This window comes from Atractosteus spatula, chromosome 7, assembly GCF_055471065.1.
Source record: "Atractosteus spatula isolate fAtrSpa1 chromosome 7, fAtrSpa1.hap1, whole genome shotgun sequence".
Lineage (NCBI taxonomy): Eukaryota > Metazoa > Chordata > Actinopteri > Semionotiformes > Lepisosteidae > Atractosteus > Atractosteus spatula.
Window position 1 is genome coordinate 50,664,869 of NC_142712.1, and position 22,207 is coordinate 50,687,075.

General features: G+C 45.9%; 1 protein-coding gene across 2 annotated transcripts in view; it reads left to right on the plus strand.

Moving 5' to 3' along the window:
• map2k5 (mitogen-activated protein kinase kinase 5) overlaps positions 1 to 22,207 on the plus strand; it is an 82,238-nt gene that overhangs the window by 35,029 nt on the left and 25,002 nt on the right. For both annotated transcript variants that reach the window (XM_088922515.1, XM_088922516.1), the window contains exons 13-19: positions 561 to 609; positions 782 to 855; positions 1,820 to 1,870; positions 2,725 to 2,796; positions 9,437 to 9,466; positions 18,927 to 18,953; positions 19,287 to 19,319. In XM_088922515.1, the coding sequence (XP_088778641.1) occupies positions 561 to 609; positions 782 to 855; positions 1,820 to 1,870; positions 2,725 to 2,796; positions 9,437 to 9,466; positions 18,927 to 18,953; positions 19,287 to 19,319 (336 nt within the window). The remainder of the gene's footprint in view (positions 1 to 560; positions 610 to 781; positions 856 to 1,819; positions 1,871 to 2,724; positions 2,797 to 9,436; positions 9,467 to 18,926; positions 18,954 to 19,286; positions 19,320 to 22,207) is intronic.

Sequence of the window (22,207 nt, forward strand, 5' to 3'; positions counted from 1 at the left end):
CTGTGAGGGCTGCACTCTCGCGAAGGACAGAGAGCCCGCTCTGTGCAGACGTGCGTGTTCATTGCAGCAGTGGAAATCCAAACCCGTCTTTTATACAGGCTGGAGCGCGGGCACTGCATGGGTTACACTGTGAGCCTGTTTCTGCGCGGGGAATAAAACGCCTGCTGGGACAGGAGCCTCACAGCCCTGCAGTGCTGGACTTTTTTAGAAACGTTTTTTTTTAACTGTAGCAGTGTTGTGAACTGTTCTTCCAGGAAGGTATGAATGAAATGCAGACATGTATGTATAGAATAGGTGTAAACTGCTCCTTCATAATAGACGCCTTGAATTGTCTGTTTTACTGGCCTTCTTAAAGGAGCTAATATGTTTCATGTAATTACATTTGGAGTTCTGTTTGGTATTTGTCTGAACAGCTGTACCATAAACAAGAACCTACTCCTGAGAATCAATCTGAGAGGCCCTGCGTTTGAGAAAGCAAGTGCTTTATGCTTTATGTATAAACAGTACCAGTGTTTGCCAGTGAAGTTCCATCTCTAAACCCTTGTTCTTTTCAAATCCAGGTGGTGAAAGGTCTTACCTACTTATGGAGCTTGAAGATTTTGCACCGAGGTAGGAAGGCAGGATGGTAATTCGTATTAATCTCTCTGCCTGCTGTAATTACAGCTCTGCTCATTTACAGCAAGGAGTGCTTTGCTCTCCTGCACCTTCCCTCTTCTCCTTTTCCTTTCTGTCTCCTTCCTTGCAGTGACTGTTCTCTTTCTCTCTCTCTCTGCCCGGGCAGATGTCAAGCCCTCCAACATGCTGGTCAACACCCGGGGCCAGGTGAAGCTGTGTGACTTTGGCGTCAGCACGCAGGTACGGTGTGGAGAGGGGGGTGCTGCTGTTCGGGGCGGGGGGCGAGGGGCGTGTTTGTGGGGGAGGGGGGGGGCTGTCGGACCTGATGCCCGTGCTCCACGTCTCAATTCTCCGCTGCTGGCTCCCATTCAGACGGCATCGGCGCCGGTGTGCGCGCCCTGGAGACCGGCTCGTGTTCATCTGCGCTCTCCCCCAGGTCACTTCCCTTCCTCGGAATATGATTGCGCATTGTTTAAACGACAGCAAAAATTGCTGATATTGTAATTACTACTCAACAAACAGTGCAGTTCATTGATATGCGCCTTTGACTGGAGAAGCTGTTTCTCCTTCAGACAATAGGCCGGGCGTACTGGGAGCCTGAGCTCGGGGACCCCGGCAGGCCTGCCAGAAGAATGAATGCAGAGGGCAACAATAGGCGCGTGCCACTCACTGCACGGCAGAAACCAATTTTAATTAATTTCCATCCCCGCTCCCCCCACCCCCGGCCCAACCCTGGAGACCCCCTCTAATAGTGACCCCCCAGATCACGCCGTCACGATGATTTGAATGACTCTCTCCTCTCCTCTCCTTGCCCAGCAGCGGGAGGTCAGCAGAGTGGTAGATGTTATCAGGGCTCGTCGTCCCCTCCCCCCCTCTCCCGTGTCCCCTCTTCTCCCTGGGTCTCCCCGCGCTGCAGAGGGCTCCAGAAACCGACCGCTTTAGCCCGACCCTCTCACTGACTTTGTACGTTCCTGTTGGCGGCGCGCAAGGGCAGCGGGAACTTCTCAAAGGTCACGGGCGTCGCCAAGTTTGAGCACTCCGGCACCTGCTCTGCCGCGGCTCCTCGACGGACCCAAGAGCCCGCCGCTGGCAGAACCAGCACCAGCACCAGGACCGGGTTCCTGTGCGCCAGGACGTGTGCCGGGTTCTCCTCCGCCTTCAGTTGCGCTGCAGATGCTCATCTTTTTGTTTTGTTCTTTTGCAGCTGGTCAACTCCATTGCGAAAACATACGTGGGAACAAACGCGTACATGGCTGTAAGTAGGCTCGAGTGTCCCGGGAAGGCGTCTGTCCACTAATCCCGCATCCCCAATCCCAGCCCTGGGCCATTAGGAAAATCACACTGCCGCAGTGAGGGCTGATCAAGGCAGATGAAACAGCCAGTTAACATCAGACGCTCTCTGTCGTCTTTATCCTCTATTAATACCTCCCCTGGTTGCTTTATGGGGTTTTTTGTGCGTTTCGTTTTTTAAATTAAATTACATTTTTCCTTTTGAAATGGTACCAAACAGGATTGTGCCTCTCCACTCCCATGTGTGCATTAGAGAAATTACTTTTCTCCTTGATACGCGGAGGTTATCTGCCCGCAAATAATCGCGGCCTAAAGATTAAACGAAGTAAAACAATAGATCCTGGCTTCCTGCTGAACATTGCTTTTCATACTGGATCACAAAGGAAAGAGTGTGGCATAAATACACTTTCACTCTCCGCTGAGCTCCTTCGGCCTCTGCCTCGCACCCCCCCCCCCCGTACCCCCCTCCGGTCCCGTGGGGAGCTTCAGTACTGTAGTAAAAGAGCCATTGAAAATAGGTCACTTCTGCTGTGACTGTTGTGGATTTTTAACCAGTGCAGGAATCAAGGGGCTGACCTGCACAAGAGTGTCTGAAAAACATAAGATCTCTCTGAAAAGCACAAAAGGTTTTAAGCCCCTCTGTTATGTTTCTGATGTCATGACAAGCAAAAGAGGGGGATACACGATACAAATTGTGACACGGCCTCTTAATGAAAATACACTGGGATTAAGGTTCTGGTTTTTGGTGGTGTAGTAAGCATGTTGTGTAAATTCCTTTAGGTGTTTATAGGTGTTTTTTTGTGTTTCTCTGTTCTGCAGCCTGAAAGGATATCGGGGGAACAGTACGGAATCCATTCGGATGTGTGGAGTTTAGGGATCTCGTTCATGGAGGTAATTCTGCAGTTAAAGGGGATGGGGGTTAGAAATGTTCTTCAGAGATCAGAGATCCCAGAGTTCGGAGATGGCCAACTACCTGGCCCAGGTAAGCAAGGGGGAGGTTAGTCCCAGAGACGTTGGCATTGCTGTTGCCTTCGAAGGAGAGGATGCTGGGAAAGAGTGGCACTTTAGTGTGAGCTGATACAGCAGATGATTTGTAAAACACACACAGAGCCTGAGTCATGTCTAAACATGGAGATAATATACCAATAGCACAATAGCAAGCAAAAAAACTGTGCTAACTGAAATACAGCTGTGTCTGCTCTCTTAGACTGACTCAAAAATGTGTCTGATTGTGGAAGACACTGGTACTTTGTGTATGGGGTTTGCTGATGATGGGCTGGACAATTCCACTGTAGCAGGTGCTCATTTTAATCTGTCAGGGCTGTGCGTGTGTCTGTCTTGAGTGTATATTATATGTATGCAATCCATACAGTAGCAAGCTAGATGTAATTTCTAATTATAATTACAGTTTCTTCCAGACGTGGAGATTAATTACAATTTTCCAGGCTAGTGCAGAACAGAAGTTCACCTTGAGCGATGTGTTCATCATACTCCGGAACCCATTCATTAATGCTGCTGTGCTGCTCTGTACATGGAGGGGCTCCTCTTGGCTTGGCAGCCTGCTCCCCCGTTCTCGATGATACTCCAGTCATTAGAAGCTCTGTCACCAACTGTCCTGGGGTAGAGAAGGGACTGGGGTGGCTAAGTTTGGTACACACACATCAGAAAGAGTCCATGTCAGCCATTGTCCCGGTGCAGCTCTGACACACATTTGAAATGCATGACAAGTAAATATCAACAAGTGGATAGCCTGAGCTCCACAGGCTTGTGGGCAGTGACCTGGACTCTGCCATGTCCTCCAGGAGTAATGCTTCTTCTATCACAGGAAATACTTCAGGAATGAAATCAGAAGCACCAAGGTTATTGTGTTTGAATGCAAACTATTCTGGAAAGTCATTACTTTCTGAGCTGTCCCTGATTCTCAGTTAGGAACACCCCATGTTTTCCTTCTGGGCTAGGTAGCTCAAGCTCACTTGTTAGTCCTAGTTCAGGACCTGGTTTGAAGACCAGAGTTCCTTCCGCTAGTGAGACCTTGAGGACACAGGGAGAGTCCTCTGGAACTGGATTGGCCTGTTCAGGTTCCGAGTCATCCGAAAGGAGAAAATCAGTGTCCGGCAGAGAGGACTGTGACCAAACGGTGTTGATCAGGATGTTTTTTCTGCGAATGGATGGACAGGTCTGGTTAAAGGTTTGAAGCCGTGGCCGGCTGCACATAGTTACCCAAGGGAGCCTTTAGAGTCCTCTGGTGGTCCTGTTTCAGGTTGTGCTCACTGCAAGATCAAATGGACGCCGGCACCAGGTGATGGATATTTCAAACCTGTTTCCTTCATTTGAGATCAGTTTGCATAAAACAGGTCTATGGAATTAAAATATTGTTATATATTGTATTTTCTTATTCTGATTCTGTGGTACAGTTCAGTCGAGAGCTTTGTGTAAAACCAGTGATGGCTCATTCTGCTATGCAGTGGGAGTGATCCGTTTTTTCCCCTGGGTATCTCAAGAACAAACCTGGGCTGGCAGCACGCTTGCCATTGTGTTGCAGCAGGACAGACAGACACGGGCCCAGATGGGAGGCTGGCAGACCGTGTTTCCAGTCTCCTACAGTTTCCTTGCTACCAGGCAATGAGCTGTGTGCAAGAAGAGCGTGTGGCTGAGGGGCGCGGGGGGTCGGGGGGGGGCTCAGCCTGCGGAGGGGTTTGGGGGTTCCATTAATAACCGTATCACTGTGGCTGAGCCGGAGAAGGCTGAGACTGGGAGTCAGCCTGGCAGAGCGCTATCAATCACCCAGTGACCAGAACTTCCAGTAATTAGTGTACAGAGAGGTCACCTCCTCACTGGCTCAGAAGCACATGTACTCCAATCGTAGCTGCATCGGACTGTGGGGGTGAAAGTGGCACTGCCAGTAGTGGGGGGGGGGGTGGGAGTGAGGGGAGGAGGGGTTGTCCACTGACTGCTGAACAGGCTACATTTTAAAGTAACCCAGTGCTGTGATTTCATTTTAAAACGCGAGATACAAAACTAGCGTTTCAGTTAACATTATTGATTTTTAATCTGTTGTGGTTAACAACATTCTGTTACAAATTGTGATCCCAGCAACTAAATTATGATGATAGTAGTAGCATTTGGGAAGATAATCATAATTAATGAACAGCCATGATATTTCTGTAATGTATCCACATGTGCTGTGAGCTGTTGTCACCTGATTCAGGTTCCTCCCCGAAAAGATATAAAAATTAACAGATCTTGACTGCTGAAGTGTAAAGCTTCAAAATTAAGACGTCGACTGCAATAGTAGATGCTAATCAGGCGTATTTATCGAATTGTGCTGAAATGTTGAAATGAAAGCAACTGCAGTATAATAAATGTTGCTTACAAAATTGCCGTGTATCTGCAGTAACCCAACATGTGTTTTTAAATGACTCGTGTGTCTGCACAGTCATATAGCGTCTCATCACCAAAACCCAGTTGACTAAAATCAGGGTCCCATGCACCAGGGCCCTGCAATGTTAACTAACCACAGTGTAAGTGGTTGAGGGTAAATGCCTCTTTGATTTGGATTTTTTTATTGTATTTTATTGTATTGTAATTTGAACATTGCATTGTGAATTACAAAATGGAAATATCTCAGGCATTCCGCTGACCAAACTTGAGTGTGCACTGCCTGAAATGTTCTTGGGGTTACCTATTTTTTGCTTAAGATAAAATGAAAAATGGAGCAAACATAAACTCTTCTGTAGCTGGTAGGTGAGCCTTGGGCAGCGCTAGTGCAGCAGATTTGATTAGAAGATGAATACTTACACTATCAGGGTACTCATTGTAGTGTGTTTCTCTGCCTGGCCTGTCTGACCTTGACTAATCCACATGCTGCCTTTAGCCCCTCTTACCCCTGAAGGACCTGTCTGTGGTGTGCTCCACTTTGTCTTAAGGCTTTGCTTATTGTTGTAAAGTAATCAGAGGTACAATATACATTTCAGATGGGTTTCCTGTTGTATTGATGTTGATGAGGAGAATGCCTTTTGATGTCCAGGCAGCAACTTGTCCCTCCACTCCCACTGCCTGCTCTGCAGGGGTCCTTAGGTTATTAGCTAATGGCTTATGTGTTCTCAGAGCCAGGTACCCGAGTGGGGGTCTGCTGAACCCATTTCAAAGCCTTCCCACTGGACAGGTGCTTCTGCTGCCTCTGATCAGCAGATTAAACTATTTTATCGGGTCCCTGCTCCACCCGGCTCATTTCTTTTTCATCAGAAGCCTCCCATCTTCATCCTCCTTTTCCCCGTGGCTAGCGTAATCCCTCTGGTCAGCTCACCCTTTTTGAATTTTCCTGCAGAATGCTCAGGCCTTAAGCTCTTCAAAGCAGAGCATCATGAAATGTTAAAACCATTGCAAAAGCGTGGCGCTACACAAACGTTCATGGTAAAGCATTACACTGTAAACGGTGAAAAGACATGGAAAGACATCAAAAATGGAACATAAATATACTGTACTACACTTGTAATAAGATCAGTGACCGTGTGCATTGTTTCAGCTCAGTCTTGAATGTGACTCCTATAACCAGATTCTTCAGCTTCCCAACTGTGGTCTTTCCAAATAAACTGGCCGCTGAAGATAGGATTCCTGATACTGGCCACGTTTTGCTCTGCAACACTACCACGGACAGAAGAGAAATCATGGAATTGTAAAGGGATGGAGATCAGACTCCCTTGCACATGCAATTCATTTAATTCTGACCCTTTATACCTACAGGCTCTTTTACAAAGTGCCTCATTGAAGCACAAAAACAAAGGCATTTAGTGTGGATTTAGCTGGAGGTCTTTGTGCACATTTATTATAAATAAGGCCCTGACTGTGAAATGTTTAGTAACAGGTGTGCAAGAGCCCCTGCAGCTCATAAAACCTCAACTGGATCGCTGTGTGCAGGAAGTCCGGGGCTGCCTGAGCGTGAGTCTTTCTGATCTAATAATGTGTAACAGGAGTTAGTGCGAGAGCGCTCTGCATGGCTGGGATCCCCGTCGGCATTGGGGGTGCCATGTTTTTGCCAGATGTTTTTTTTTGCGGTGCTCTCGTTCACACCTGTTACCCCTCTCCGTCACTGCGCTCCTCCGAGTCAGAATAGGAGCCCTGGAAAAGGCGCTGGTGTTCAGTATCTCTGGGGACACTCATTCACTCACTTCTCAGTAAACCACATTAGTTGCCTGCGCTGACAGGCTCCCAGCTGGGTATTCATGAGAAGTATTTTGCTTTGTTTCAGGGTAAAACATTTGTATTATTTCCTGTAAGTATAACGTTGAAAACTTGCAAAGTGCAACATAAGCGAAACACCTTATGAATGTCCCCCCCCCCCCACCACATATATAGAATTTTTAAATTTCAGCTGGATTTCATTCAGTGATAAAAAAACACTACAGCACATTTTGCAGCAAAGCAGAAAGCTCTTAGAAGTTGTCCTTTGAGTGCACAGATCGGACTAGGAGTGGAGTGACCACAGCAGCGATGGCTCATCTTTTCATTTTGAAGTGCAAGCCTTCAAGTTGGCGAGCATGCGACTTCCTCACATTAATTAAACCAAAACTTGGAGCCGACCTCCATTTGCTATTTTGTCACCTGATATTAAAAGCCGGTTCATCTTTTGGTAGCGGTTTCCTGTTCCTACACAATGGAAACATGCCAACAAGTTTTGTGGTTATTTTGGTTGGAGGGAGGGAGGATTAAAGTTTCGATTTAGTCCCCCAAGAAAGCAGTCGCATGCAATTCTGCAACCTGAACAGAGGGGGGCTTCAGAGCAGAGCGCTGTGCAGAATTAAAGTTTGCTCTTCCACAGTCCACACCACTTGTTCTGCCTTGACATTCTTGACTAACAGGCAGATAGCCTTCCAGCATGAAAGCCGTCTTCTGTTCTCTCACAGTGCTGCAGAAATGGAAGAAATTATAAAACCCATTACAGCTTCATTAAATCTGAAGCACGTTTAATACAGTGGTGTTACTGCAGGCTATTGTGTGTGCACAATTGGGCACTTTTCTTAACTTTTCTGCTTCTCAATGGTTTAGCTAACAAATCTGTCAAGGAAATGGCTATTAGGACTGTAATGCAGCAGACATTAAAATTACACTGTGTGTGAGCAGTGAGGGCATGGGCAGATATAGTGCCGTCTCCTGCTACACCACTAATTATTAGCCCCTGCTATTGATCAGTACTAACAGTGATGCTGTTCGTAGATCTTTTCAACTTCATGGGAGGGCGCGTGGCTGGGTGGGTTAAACTGTTCAACGTGGCTTTAAGAATGCATGTCTAAACAAGTGCACATGGAGAATAAGGCACAGGCATGTGCATTTCTGCACTTTAGAGACACTTGTTTTGTCTCTATATGCATGTGTGGGCTAAAACAAATGACAGCTGCTGAGTGCCTCCTCTTCCACCCCCTCCCCCTTTGTGCTTTCCTTTTTCCGTTTCCTTTCCTCGTTTCTGCCCCTGCTGTCTTCACCTCTCTCTGACCTGAGGTCAGTGCGTGCTGGAGATTGACAAGCACTGATTCCTGGGTTTGACCTCTCACCGCAGGGTCAAGGTCTGGCGTGCCTCTGTGGGTGACTCCTGGCCCCCTCTGGACATCCTCCTCCTTCTCTTTTTATGTTGTTAAATTCTCCGGCTCTGATGTGTTTGTGCAGGAGGAGTCGGTACACCACTTGCTGCACCTTTACCTATCAGGCCATGGCATGCAGGATTGTTGCTGTGCACTTTGCACATTGTCATTTTATTGGGATTCACAGCTTATTCTGTTTTCTTAAAGTGCTTCCTGAAAGTATATGCACACCTGGGCTACTTACTTTTATTCTTAGAATATATATGCAGCACACTTGGTATACAGGTACTTTACAGAGGATATAACGCACATCTGTATTTCTCTGATAATGTTTGCAAATACTTATAGAAGACATCGGCAACAAAATATTATTCTGACTGAGTGCGGAATATGTTTTTTCTTCTTTAAAGCTCTGATTCAGAGATGCCTTCAAGCAAGAATGCAGTCATTACAGTCGTGACTCTGTGACAGGCAGGCATTGCTGTCTATGTGTGCTCAGTGGTCAGACCGCTATCAGCAGAATTGTTTATTTGATGATGGCTTTATTTGCTATTAACAGTAAAAAGAAATGATTGGTTTGCATTAATGCATTGATTTTTCCCTATTTGTGATCAGCGTTTTCCTGTTACACACTGAAAGCTACTGTAATGTTAACATCTTCGTTAAAAGTTGTTTTAGCATTTGATTAGGACCATTGAATTAACAGCTGAGAAAACTCAGGCTTTCCCACCAGGTGAATTAGTTTCTCCCACTTCTTCCCACAGTTAAGTGCTGACTAATCAATACGGAGTCTTGTAGCTGTTCTTCGGTATTTAAGTGTTAATCACCTCTGTGGCACTGTCGGAAAGCCCAAGCGCAGTAATTGCACAATGCTCTGCTCCTGCTTGGCCTGTCAGTGTGCGGGATTGCATGTTTCAGTGCAGGACTCTGATACTGTGCCTCTGGTCTCTCCACAGCTGGCGCTCGGCAGTTTCCCTTACCCCCAGGTGAGTGACTCTGTACCTGTCTGTGTGTTCGTCTGACTGTCAGGCCCCAGGGCTTTGGGTGTGAGGGAGACTATATAAAGGACAGATATAAAAAAGGAGGGATGATCTAGCACCATGTGAAATTATCCCAAGCACCTCCGGAGGTCCTCCCCCAGTCTACCATAGGATGCATTTTTGATATCTGCATTGCACCTCTCTTCACCAAGGTTCTCAAGGTGCCGCGCATCAGTCAGCTTTCTTTGTTTTAATCGCTAGTCAATCTAGGCTGTAACAACACCTGTGTTAAACAAAGCTAATTCATAAACGTCTACAATCTCATTTTCCCCGCATTTGTCAATAAATAAAAAGAGGACTATTATTATACCTGAACCAGAGATGCTATATAAGGGACTTTCCTTTTTATCTCTGTTTGCTCCGGCTGAACAAAGTTTCAGTCAGTGCTCCCCTGTTGGGCAGAAATACTGATGCGTTTGTGGATGGGTCTGATCGTCATTAATTGAGGACTGATGTCTGTGTGTTATATGTGTAATTGTGTGCGGATGTATGCCTTGGTTGCGGTATTTCCCAAGCACAATTCAGCAGTCTGTGTTCCAGACACAGAGTGCCTGGATCGTGGGCCATTTCTGCACACAATTAATAATGTTTCCCTTGAGGGTCAAAGCCTATAGACTCAGGAAAAAATACTTTCCTAGTCTGAGACAACTGGGGAAAGGTGGTCTTTTTTGTGTCATTTTAAGCATGCTGTAATGGCGTGAAGATCCCTGGCTGTTCCCTTGGTGCCCTCTGTGTGCATGAGCCCTGCAGCCTGGGGCATGTCTCATTTCAAAGTGCTGTTGGTCTGCGCTCTTCAAGCCTCTATTAACTCGCTATTATTATGCAAATCCAGATTGTATTATTACACCAACTAATGTATGCACGTTTTAGATTATGTGGCTGTGACACAAACATGGTTATTGAATAATCAGTGCGAATGCGTTTTTTTCCTCTCTCTCTCTGCATCTCTCCTCCTCTCTCTGGGCTCCCTTTTGTGTAATCTGCTCTCCTGACTCAGTGTCCAGTGTAAATGCAGAAGGATGTTATCAGGGTTAATCTCCAGCTGTTGATTACAGACAAGTCACATTTTCAACTTAACATTTTTAATCTACTGTGAGCTTCCAGGTGCCTCATAACATCCATGGAACAATCATGCTTCCTATGTGATTACAGCTGAAAGCAATAAACATTTTTAGAGGAATTATAATCGAGCACATTCAGAAGGTTATGTCAGATTACAAGGTTGACTGCTACTTATCAGTTGTCACTTTACTTTAAAGCAGAATTGACTTGATAAACTAGCAATGGGGCTGTGAGGAAGATCACCTCGCTTTTTGAGGTAGCAAATTGGAACAGTTTAGAAATAAAGAGGCTAGTGTACTCTTCACCCCACCATACAGCTCTGCTTTCTAAGAGCTGGTGCTTCTGTGAAGCTGAGTGGTGCTCTCTGTTATTGGAATCTTGGCTCTGTGGTCTGCAGTCGGGGATAAAGTGATCCGCACCCTCCCAGTGTCCCATTCCAATGTTCTGCTTTGTTCACATGGAAGCTTGGCTCGGGGCTCGGGGCTCGGGGCTCGGGGCTCGGGGCTCGGGGCTCGGGGCTCGGGGCTCGGGGCTCGGGGCTCGGGGCTCGGGGCTCGGGGCGTGCCATCGATGGGAACCGGGCAGGTGTAGCCAAGCCAGTGCGTTCTGGGAGAGAGCGGCACCCAGTCCCCTGCTTTCCCCTCCCCTCGTCACAGGTACTGGACTAATTAAAAATGCAGGAGACCGTTAAATTAAAATAGCAACACAGTGAAATTGCTCTGATTAACATTTAAAATACCATCCCCACCCCTACCCCCACCCCCCCCCCATCCCCACCAAATAAATGTATTAATAACATCAAGAAAGAGTGCACTAAAGGGTGTCTTCACAAAGCATTTATCACTCAGCTGCAGGAAAATAAGGCATTCTCATAAACACCTCAGGGGACCCGAGTCCTTGACCTCGGGCGTTCAATTTCACCATTTTCTCCCCGCTCTTAAAAATCAGACCGTTGTTTAACCTTCCAGAGACTCCCGGTAATCCATTATGTCTAACACTTCAGTGTAATCTCTGCAGAAAATGCACGGAGTAGGAAAGGACACTTTTACATGTAACAGATATTAAGGCATCCGTCTTTCGTACAGTAGGGAGACAGATAGTGAAAAATGGGTTGGCAGACAGCGCTTCCTATGTCATCTCACTGAGAAGAGCTGCGCCAACTGAGCACGCTTGTAATTGTCTGTATGGCAGATGTAATGGAGAGCTCCAGCATATTACAGTGAAGGCTTGTCCATGACAGTGGTTTGCATGGATATGTGATTAGATCAGTCTTTTGTATGAATGTCTGCATCAGCCTGCTGTTTTTTTTTTAAACTTGTTTTCATTGGCTTTTGATGCAGAAGGCAGGGTGTTTGGGTCCTGGCGGGTATGTGCCTACTCTGTTTTGTGTTCGGCATTGTGTCCTGTTCTCCCAGCGTCAGAGCCGGTCCCTCCAGGCAGACGAGAGGGCTCTGTTAGAAGGAGCGCAGAGATCACAGGCCAGAGTGAGGCAGGGCGAGGTGCGAGCTGTCGTCTGCTGAGGGAGGGCCGCGGTGCACCTTTTCGAATGCAGGCGAACAGGGACTTGGTCCGCACCTGTCATAGACCTCACAGAGTTTACAGATCCTCACTAAACCCAGCATTGCTGTGCACAAAAGATTGATATTCTGTGCAAGAATTAAAATAAGAGATTACCAAGTGTTAAAATTAAGCTCCAGCCCAGATTTAGTCCTTTTTTTCCTAAAAGATTTAAAAGACTGAGTTACAGCGTGTCTCCATCAGAACACTTGCCGTGAAGCTCAGTATCTTCACAAGCGGACAGGCTGTGCCGCTCACACATTGGAATATAGCCTCACGTGGCATTCAGTCCCCGAAACCTGCTTGCCATGAGCAATATTGCACGATCTTAGGTTTCCTCTGCCTTTCTGTGAGCTTTTCCTGGGGTTTGAAAGTTTGCACGCGGTAATCAGCTGGAGAGCGTGTTGCCGTGCGAGCTGGCATTGACCGCTTCCCTGATGCAGAGCGGCGCGCTGTAGCCGTGCTGGCCCCGCCACAGCCTGCGAGCGGGGGCCATCCTGTCTGGCCCGTGTGAAGGCGCTAACACGCCAGGCTGAGCGCTGGCGCAGCCGCATGGCTGCCTGCACTGTAGTGGGGTGAGGTTTTTTAAAAATGAATGTATATTTATAATGCGGGGAAAGTGCGCCGTCCTCCAGTGTACTTAAGCCATGCTTTGATTAATAAATTATGACAAAATGACCCGAAGTAAAAAAAATAACTTTCTGTGCAAATAGTGCCGCTGGTATTGTAAAGCATTGAATGTTTTCACACCCCATTAATTTATTACTTCTCTTTCTACATCTTTAAATTTCATTTGGAGGGAGAAAACTCAGACTCCCTGCTGCCGCAGTGATTTTCATCTTGTTGTTAATTTTCCCTGCTCCATATGGTGCTCCAGACACTTCACCTGCAGGCTGTACGAGACGATGCTGTAGCGATCCTACTTCCGCAGGCCAGAGCTGTCATTTAAGGATCCTGGTGCATCTGTCTGCGCCAGCCTTTCTTCTCTGGCATGGGAGAGTGCGAATAACAAATTGGATGCACCTGAGATTCGCATGATTAGTGTGTTTTGCAAATCTGTGGGCTTGTAAGCAGATAGCTGAGAGGGTGATGGGAAGAGAGGGAGGGGGCCCGGGGGGGAGGAGGAGGAGGAGGAGGGTGTGTGTGATGGGGGGGATCTGTGAGTAGAGGGCAGACGATCACTGTTAGTTCCTCTCACCTTCCTTTTCAGGTTGCAGGGTTTGGGCAGACGTGGGGGGGTGGGCAGGGAGGTTCTGTGGTTTTAAAGTAAGAGCATTCAGCTGCTGGATCAGTAGAGGAAGCAGGAAGGGGGGAAAGGAGAAGGAGTGGAGAGCGTTTTCATCCTGTCTTGTCATTGATTAGAAAAGGGTCTTTAATTTCATTTCACCCCATGTTGTGATTAATTTGCATTCTTTGTCAGGAGTTAATGGAGTTTTTTACGGTTCGCTCTAAAAATCCTTGAAGACACCAGACTTGATCTGATGTTTATACAGCCGCCAGCACACTGCCGACTGATTGATTGTTGCCTTTGTTTTGTTGGCTGTGTTTTTTTTCGTGTTTTGTTTTTTTATGATGATTTCCAAGGGGCTCCGAAAGCTGTTTTTAAATATATTTGACTGAGTTGTGTGTTAAAGTAAATTTGTATGTTAAACTTGCTTTATGTGCTGTTTCTATGCTGCCTGCATTTATGGGTGTAAAATATATAAGACATCCCCATATTTCATGATGGAGTGCTTTTCTTCTCTATTTCTTGCACCGTATTTGCAGTGTGTGTACAAGTGTGTACATGTATATATGTGTGTTTATGTTTCATAGTGCAGGAGCTATGTGTCTCAGTAAGATGGTCTACATTTTGAATTGTGAATCTTTTTGCACAGTGTGCTGTTGTCTGATATGGCTAAGCAGTCAAACCTCTGCTCCAACAAAAAAGTTATTTAAAAGGCATTTATGGGTGTGAAAATGACACGCGGTGGCACCAGCCATTGAAGAAGAGTGTTTTCTTTTAACAAATGTCAGGAGCTCTCTGTTGTTGCGTCCTATAGGTGAATCATGGGGAGACTCCATCAGACTCTACTGGGGAGCTCTGGAGACATGAGGGCAAGATGTTTGTCATCTCCCAAGGGGAGTCCAGTGCTTGACAGGATCAAAATGGCACAGAACAAGGCCTCTTTTCACCCTGGGCAGTGTTTAGGTTCAGAAAGCAAACTGAGCTCACAGTACTGTGGTAGAGGCAAGTAAAAACCATGACATCACATATAGCACATGTTGTTAGAATGTTCCATCGCCACTGTGTCCACTCTGCAGTTACTTATTCTTGAGGTGGCTCCAGTAGTGATAGCTCAGCAAATATCTTCTAACGCCACTGTCTTCCTCTATCCATCAGTGCCATCAGTGAAGTTGTTCCTAAGTCTGTGCAATTTGCAGAGTGCCAGCATCTTCAGTTTTTTTGTTCAGGCCCCTTGACTTTCGGAGCCGGTAAGCGGAAAGGGTAGTGAAGGAGAAGTGTGGAAAAAGCAGTGTCTTAATCAGCAGCACACTGCGCGGAGAGCGATTTCACTCACAATCCGCGGGGCCTTAACATTCTGTGCCTGTCCATGATTTCGATTTCTTTCCATGAATCTTAAAAGATCCGGAGCAGATACCTCCTCGCTGGGTCTCGTTTTCTAGTTAAGAAGAAGGAGATGAGATAGGGAGGGCGGGGAGGTGGGGAGACATGGGATTTCCAGGAGCTGGGAAAATGCCGAGATAAAATTTGTCAACGGAGGGGGGGGGAGGGCGTGCCCCGGGTCAGCGGTAAATCTGAGCCCCGGGAGGCAGGGCAGAGCACAATTCCGCTGCCTGCGAGAGAGGGATGAGCGCTGACTGGAGCCGGGGCGCGGAGAGGCGCATTTCATTTCACTGCCAGGATTGTCATTTCGTTAACAATGAGCGCGCCGCCAATGGAGGCCTCCCTCCCTCCCTCCCTCCCTCTTCCTCGCTCCTCTCTTTCTGACTTTCCGTCGCACTTATCTCCATGGAGACTGGAATGGAGTGCCCTTGCTGCCCAAAGTCTTTTTTTTTTCATACCCAATGGCATTGATTAAAAAGTAAAAATGTCACAGGATGAACCAGCTTTTAACCATAAATTACTTCCATCCCCCCCCCGTGTCCTGCTGGCAGCAGGAGTTTCACGTGGTCAGTTTTACTTAAAGACCCGTGCCTCTTCTGCAGTCGGCGTCCCTGGGACCCGGGCTCAGTGCGGCGCGTTAGGCACCTTCCTCGTGTTCTGCAGCCAGATGGTGCTGTGCTCTGATTGACAGGCGGTGTTCCACAGGTACTCCAGATCTGAGGATCGGACAGAATTATAAACAGCCCGGTATGTTCCACCAGTGTCGGAACTGTCAGCTGCCTGTTCTAGAATACAGCGTTTTCAGCTTCCAGTTATTGTCTGCGTTCTCTTATTAGATCGTTTTCTTGCTGAACGGAGTTTTGCTCTGGTCACATTTTACAGCTCTGTGTATCTCCATGTTGGCTGTAACTGAGCCAGGGGGAGGGGACAGTGCTTCATTGCTTTGGAAAGTCATACAGTTCTCCTGAAACAAGCACATTTGTTCATGCAACAGTCACCTAACATCTCTTTTTTTTAATGCTGCATTTTAATAAAATGCTTTATTGAGTTGAACAAACTGGTACTGCAGCTGACAAATTTCAGTTTGTTCAGGAAAATTGCTGCCGTGCCGTAAATTAATCTTTTAAAGTAAATTTCAGGCTTCTGTGTTGTGTGCAATTATAAAAGTTATTTTATCACAGCTAAATGAATTAATTTAGAAAACTGGCTGATAATGTGTCTGATTCAGACAAAATGGATAATGCATCGGGTGGGGGGTCTCTAGGTATTTACCGAGAGAAGAGAGAGTAAAGCTTTATTTAATTGAGAGAATGAATCAATAACCGCACTGCCGCACTGTCAAAGGCAAGCAGAATGAGCAATTCATTACCCTGCACAATCATGCTTTGAAGGAGAACTGATTGAATTAGGATGTGCTGGATACATACAGGGCTTTTTATTGCTATGAAAGAGTTACTGTGTAGTGGCCAGGGAGGATTTCGTACTCATTTAATATCTGCACAGCTCACAGTGGCTCTTCAGGCTCCTCGCTCTGTCCTTCCTGTTGAAACGCTCCCTGAGATCAGCACCAGTTGGAATCAACCAGTTGGAGTCGCAGTCAATCCGTGTGTGTTGGATCAGCTGAACCTGATCCCTGATTCACACTCTTAAGGCAGGATCAAATAAGAGTTTTTCTAAGTTTTGGATGTAACACTGTTTCGTCTTCTGAACCCAGTTTTCACACGAGAAAACTTGAAAGCCACGCATAGCATGGGTTGTGTGTGGTGTTCAAGTCAGCCATCCCTCTGTAACTGGGTCCACCACAAAGTTAGAAAGATGCCTACAAACAGCTTGGCGTAGGATTGTAGCGATGTGGACCACAGGACTGTTCCTTCTCACACTCTAAAAAGCTACTGGTAGATCAGTGATGTTATTCCGCAGTTGGCAGATGTCAGAATAACCTTCTCTTCCCCTCATTTTAATGGTGTTCAGCAAAATCAGAATCACTTTATTTGCCAAGCGCACTACACTTGTATAGGCATTACTGTTTGTCAGTATCAAATTACAAAATATACATTTATGCAGTTGCATATATATATATACTTGTACAATGCATATACACTTCACACTAAGAACATGCACAGATCCACAATTACATGCAGACTACACCCTGCATTAACGTGTTGTAGTAAAGCTGGGCGACGTCCATGGGGAAGAGATGTTGGGCAGTTTTGGTCTTGATTGACCGGTAGCCACTCCTCGGGGGGGAGATGTTTGAAACCGATGGTGTCCTGCATGTCCTGGATGATACACTGGACCAGTGTCTTCGATGACCCATGCCTTTTAAGGACCAGATTGGTTGAGTTGGGACCTCATTGGTTTGCATTGATGTGGGTGTTGTTGGAGACAGCGCTGGAGTTCAGTGGTAGTGAGTGGATTGGCCCTGCAGTGGCCGCGTCACAGTGCAGCGTTCCTGCCCACAAAACTCCCAACTTTCCCTCTCCCTGTCACTCGGGCATGGCATTGCTGCAGTGTTACTACAGCTGAGGGCCTTGTACGTGGAAGAATCACATTAGTGAGTGAATACGCACTAGAACATTACCATACAAGTGTTGCCAGTGTTATCACGCTTTGTCATTTCGAGCTTGGGAGATGATAAGAATGAAAAGAAGACGTGCACTCTCAACATCTCCCACAGCCATAACCCAGCCTCTCCAGCCTACTCGCATATGTTATGCAGTTAGATTATTAATTATTAAGAATCATGGATGAAAATAAGTTGTTTCTAAAGCACAAAAGAACTGTATTCTCGGCCAAGTGTTTCTCTGACTCAAACAAATCCTCTTTTAGAAAGTTGCTGGGAAAGAAGCAACGATTGCTCACTGGTGCTGTGGAGTGCCCTTGGTCCTGTTCACTAGGTCCATTTCTCCAGTACCATGGACATCATCACTCATTGCCTGTCCCTCAGCATCTCAACAGCACAGAAGCTGATGTTACTTTTTATAGTTTAGCTCTAATGTTTTCTACTATATTCTTATGAGCTGGAACAAAACAGGCCATCAGCTCGGAAAAGTACAGTAGAATGGCTGGGATTTTGACTCATCCTCCGTCCTTGTGAAAGTTCATGTGAGTAACTGTGTGGAGCCGAATGTTCATGTTGTGTTTGGTGGTGAACAGTATTCAGCCTCAATCCTGTGATGTGACGAAAGATTCTGTATCTGTGTGTTACCCCTTCAGCCAGTCACCTACTTGTGGGGCTCATGCCAAGTTAAAAGGGAAGGTCATCCATTCTTGTCCACCTTGTCCATCGAAAACGTTGACGATGACGTTTCCAAGCAAATTGACCTTTGGCCCCCAAAGCACAACTACTTACGACCGTGAACTCAGGATGATGTAATCCCAGTTCAGAAATATGCTCAGAGCTTTATGAGGTGACATGAGGTGTTGAGCCTGCAGAATGTGGGTTCAGCAGGGAATGCCTGGACGTAAAATATCACCAGGACTGAGGTGTCTTGTCTAAGCGGCACAATGCTGAGGGCTTAGAGCAGTGAGGGTTTTTATCTTTTGTCCTGGGGGATCACAGTTTACGTTCCTCTTGTTTTAACTGAAAACAATTTTGGGGTCAAGCAGCAGTTCAGCCATTCGAAAGTCACTGCCACTGTATAATTATAAAAGCATGTAGAAAACAAACCTTAAAAGTACAAGATTATAGACATATATTGGCACGATTCCCAAAATGCTAATTCCTAAGTATGATTTAATTTCAAATTCAAACAAATGGGAGTTTAATTTAAATTGAAATTCTTTTCATAGCTTCACATTCAACAATTGCAGCTTGGGAATGGCTGGTGTCAGAGAAGCAGTGCAGAAACGTTATTTATAACTGAGCCTGGTAAACAGCATTCTCAAATGGATTATTTATTTATATATAATATATACTTTTCTTTTCAGCCCTCATTTTCATACAACCTGGAGGGTAGTAAAAAGTGTACTGTGAAATTAGCATTCTGCTGACTTCCCTCTATAAATGAGAAGCAAGCTATTAACATTTGTGTATTTTCATTATGTAAATGGTGTTAACACATGCCCGCAAATTGCCACCAGCGATGCAATAATTTTCTCTCAGTGATCATAATGTGTCCAAGTGAGTCGTTTTGATTATGACATGCTAATTACATATTGCCTTTCTTTTTTTTTCAGATTCAGAAAAACCAGGGATCTTTAATGGTAAGCTTTATGAGTTTGAAGAAAACGGGGGGGAAAAAAATCACTTTCTGCGTTCCTGACGGCTGCATCCTGCACACGCTTGGATGCCTCCCTTTAAACTTAGCAAATTGCATTTTGCAGGAAAAAAAACACAACACAAGCCCTTAACTGCCAGTATTAGATTAGGTACCATTAGAAATAATAGAACACTCCAGCCTGCAATGTTTTCCTAAGAGTTTGATGCTTTTGATTAATCTTACTACATTTTATTGCATTAATGATTTTTCTCGCCACTCTACTGTAAAGATATTGCATATAGGCTAATACTGTTTCTCTCTCTCTCTCCCATTCAAGCCTCTTCAGTTATTGCAATGCATTGTTGATGAGGTGAGTCGGCGTCTTATGTGCTTTCGCTCCTAAAGTCATTCCTAATGGAGTGGAAAGCTTATATTTTGTTTCCTAATGAAGCACGGTAGCAGGCAGTCCACAGACACAGCGCCTGCTACACAGGCCTTCAGCCAGAGCAGCACAATGGCCCAGACTGGGATACAAGAGGGTGCACACACATTTGTGGTGTGGTTTTGGGGGGGCATGCAGGCTTGGGAACTCAGGAGCAGGTAGGGGGGGGTTAAAGATCGCTTCACCCCAGTTCGTCAGCTGAGTGGGGTTTTAGTTCATACACCCCCACTCTCTCCTCCAGAAGTCCGTTATTGCTTGGTTTCAACATGGGAAAATGGCTGGACTGGTACTTCAGTTTTCCGCTCTGCGTGGGCCTGTTTGAAGCTGTGCTCCACCTGCTGTAAATTTTTAAGCAAAACCGCTTAGCCCCCGCATTTAAATTATTGTTCTGTCACTCATTTCTGCTTGCAGAACCTCTGGTCAATTATAGCCCAGGCCATAGCCGTTCTCTTCAGTGCTCTGTATAGCACATTTTCTTTTGTGCTGCAAAAACTTTCGCTCCCCCAGTTGCAGCTCTGTCAGAAGCCTGGTGGCACGCGCATCACATGCTTGCCAGGGTAAGACGTTAAATTTGCTGCAGTGGGTTTGTCTGAGCTGCGGGACTACATGACGTTCAGTCCTCTCTTCCAGAAAAAAACAGGTCCTTTTAAGGTTAGTTCGAAAAAATGAAGGCGTTGATGCTGGCCGAAAAATGTTTCTTGCAAAGAGCCCTTATCTGCAGTAGAAACAAAGACAAAATGTTGGATGTGCCTTCTTTAATGCTCTCTCATAGAGCTGGGCAGTTAGGTTTATGGAGAAGGAATCTTAAGAAAGCCTGCTTCTGGGTGCAAAGGCCAAGAGCAAGGTAGTTCTCCTGCCAAGACAGCAACTCCACAGAAGCAGCACTGACCTGTTACAGTTACTGTGCTAGGTTGAGTCGCATTGGCTTTGATCTCCTGCACTGAAGCTCTCAGAGGCTCAGATCCCAGGCTGCCACTCAAGAGCTGAACGACTGCACGCCCCCTCCCTCTCACACCAGGTCACACGGAGTGGCTTTGACATTGGCAGCCGTTATTTTTTGTGTTGTTTCTCTTCAAGTCTAATGTCAAGCAATTTTGATAAATCAAAGATAACCTGCAAGCAGATGTAGAGCAGCGGTCTGTAATGAACTGATGTGCAACTGTGTAAAATTTCGCATTCGTTTTCTCCTTGTTAACATTGCCTGGCAGGTTTTGCATCTTTTGAAGTCCGTGAACTTTGTGCCTTTTATATTATTTTGCAAGTGACTGTAGTTCCTACTGAAAGCCTTGAACCTGCAGTTTCTGATGTTTCTCATAATATAACATACCCCGTTTTCTGTTATAAATATGTGCAGTATAAAGGTTTATGGACATTCCTCCTGAAGTCAGCACAAATGCAGTTTGTAGCTGTAAAGGCTTGCAAAGTCTGCCATTTTGGTGCCGGGTTAGATAGATAGATAAGACTTTATTGATCCCGTAGGGAAATTGATGTGTTACAGCAGTCCAGCCCAAGACAAGCAAAAACAGACATCAGAATAGACAAAGTTATACAAAATAAATATAAAATAAATAAATACATAGGTGTGTGCAAATAATGCTGATCATAGTCACTGTAAAAACAATAAAATATGTGCAAAATGTGCATAGGTTTATACAGATTGATTGTCCAAAAAGTACAATGGAGCAACATGCTGTCCATAGACGAGCAAATAAAGGGCTAACAGTCCTAGCCTTGGGCAGCGTTATACACCCTGACAGCCGCCGGGAGGAAAGACCTGCGGAAACGTTCCCTTGAACACCGTAGCTGGAGCAGTCTGTTGCTAAAACACAGCACTCACTTGAGTCAGAATTGTTTGTTCTAGGAGTGACTGTATTCCATAGCTACAACCCAATAGTCGTTCGGCGCCTGAATGCTCTGGGGTTCCGGCCGGGTGAGGTCCTGGTATTCCAGTGCTGGAATGTTCCTGTGTTCCGGAGTGCTGGATTTCTCCAGGACCTCTGCGGTGTGTGAGCTATTTCTGTGGAGGAGAAGCTCCCGCTGGGCTCCCTCAGTTGTAATTGACAGTAGAGTGTGGGGACTGCGGAACAGCAGCACACCCTGGCCCACTGCGTGCTGTAATAACTGCAGCGAGGAGCCTAGGTGCTCACTGTACGGTGCATAAATAACACTCGATTTTCTCTCTCTTCCTCCCGGTTAAATCGCTCACCTGTAGATACTCCCCGGTTGAGACTCCAGATAGGTGATGAAAACTTTCACATGGCAGCACTTGGTCTCAGCAGAGACTTGCAGAAGCGCCTTGATGACAAAACATTTCGGACCTGTGGGTGTGTATAATAAAAGGCAAAATGCCAATAAAATTATTTTTCAAATGCATAATTTGGAATTTAACGACTAGCAATTTGTGTAGTTTGTGGCTGTACTGATCGAATTCTTCAAGTGGAAAGAGTAAATATCCAGGCAGTGCAGTGCACAATTGAGTTACCACAGTCTGGATTCTTCTTAGCTTTCATCAGCTTGTACTTTATACAGTATACTGTACATCTCAAGGCCACTTCTAAATCTGTTTTTGTTGCAGTTTTATTCTGGTTATGCTGAGTGTGTTCCTGTTCTTCCTGCGAGAAAAGCTCAGACTTGAACCGAAGAAGACTATGATGAGCTGTTCTTCATGTTTTTTCGTGTCTAAAAAGACTTCTAGGCTCCTGAAAGTGGCTCTTCCTCACTTTAAGAAATGACTTTAGGAGTTATTCTGGGCTGTGGTTTTGGAACGAGGTCACTTTTAAAACAAAATATCTGTGCCAATGTAGGTCACCTCACAT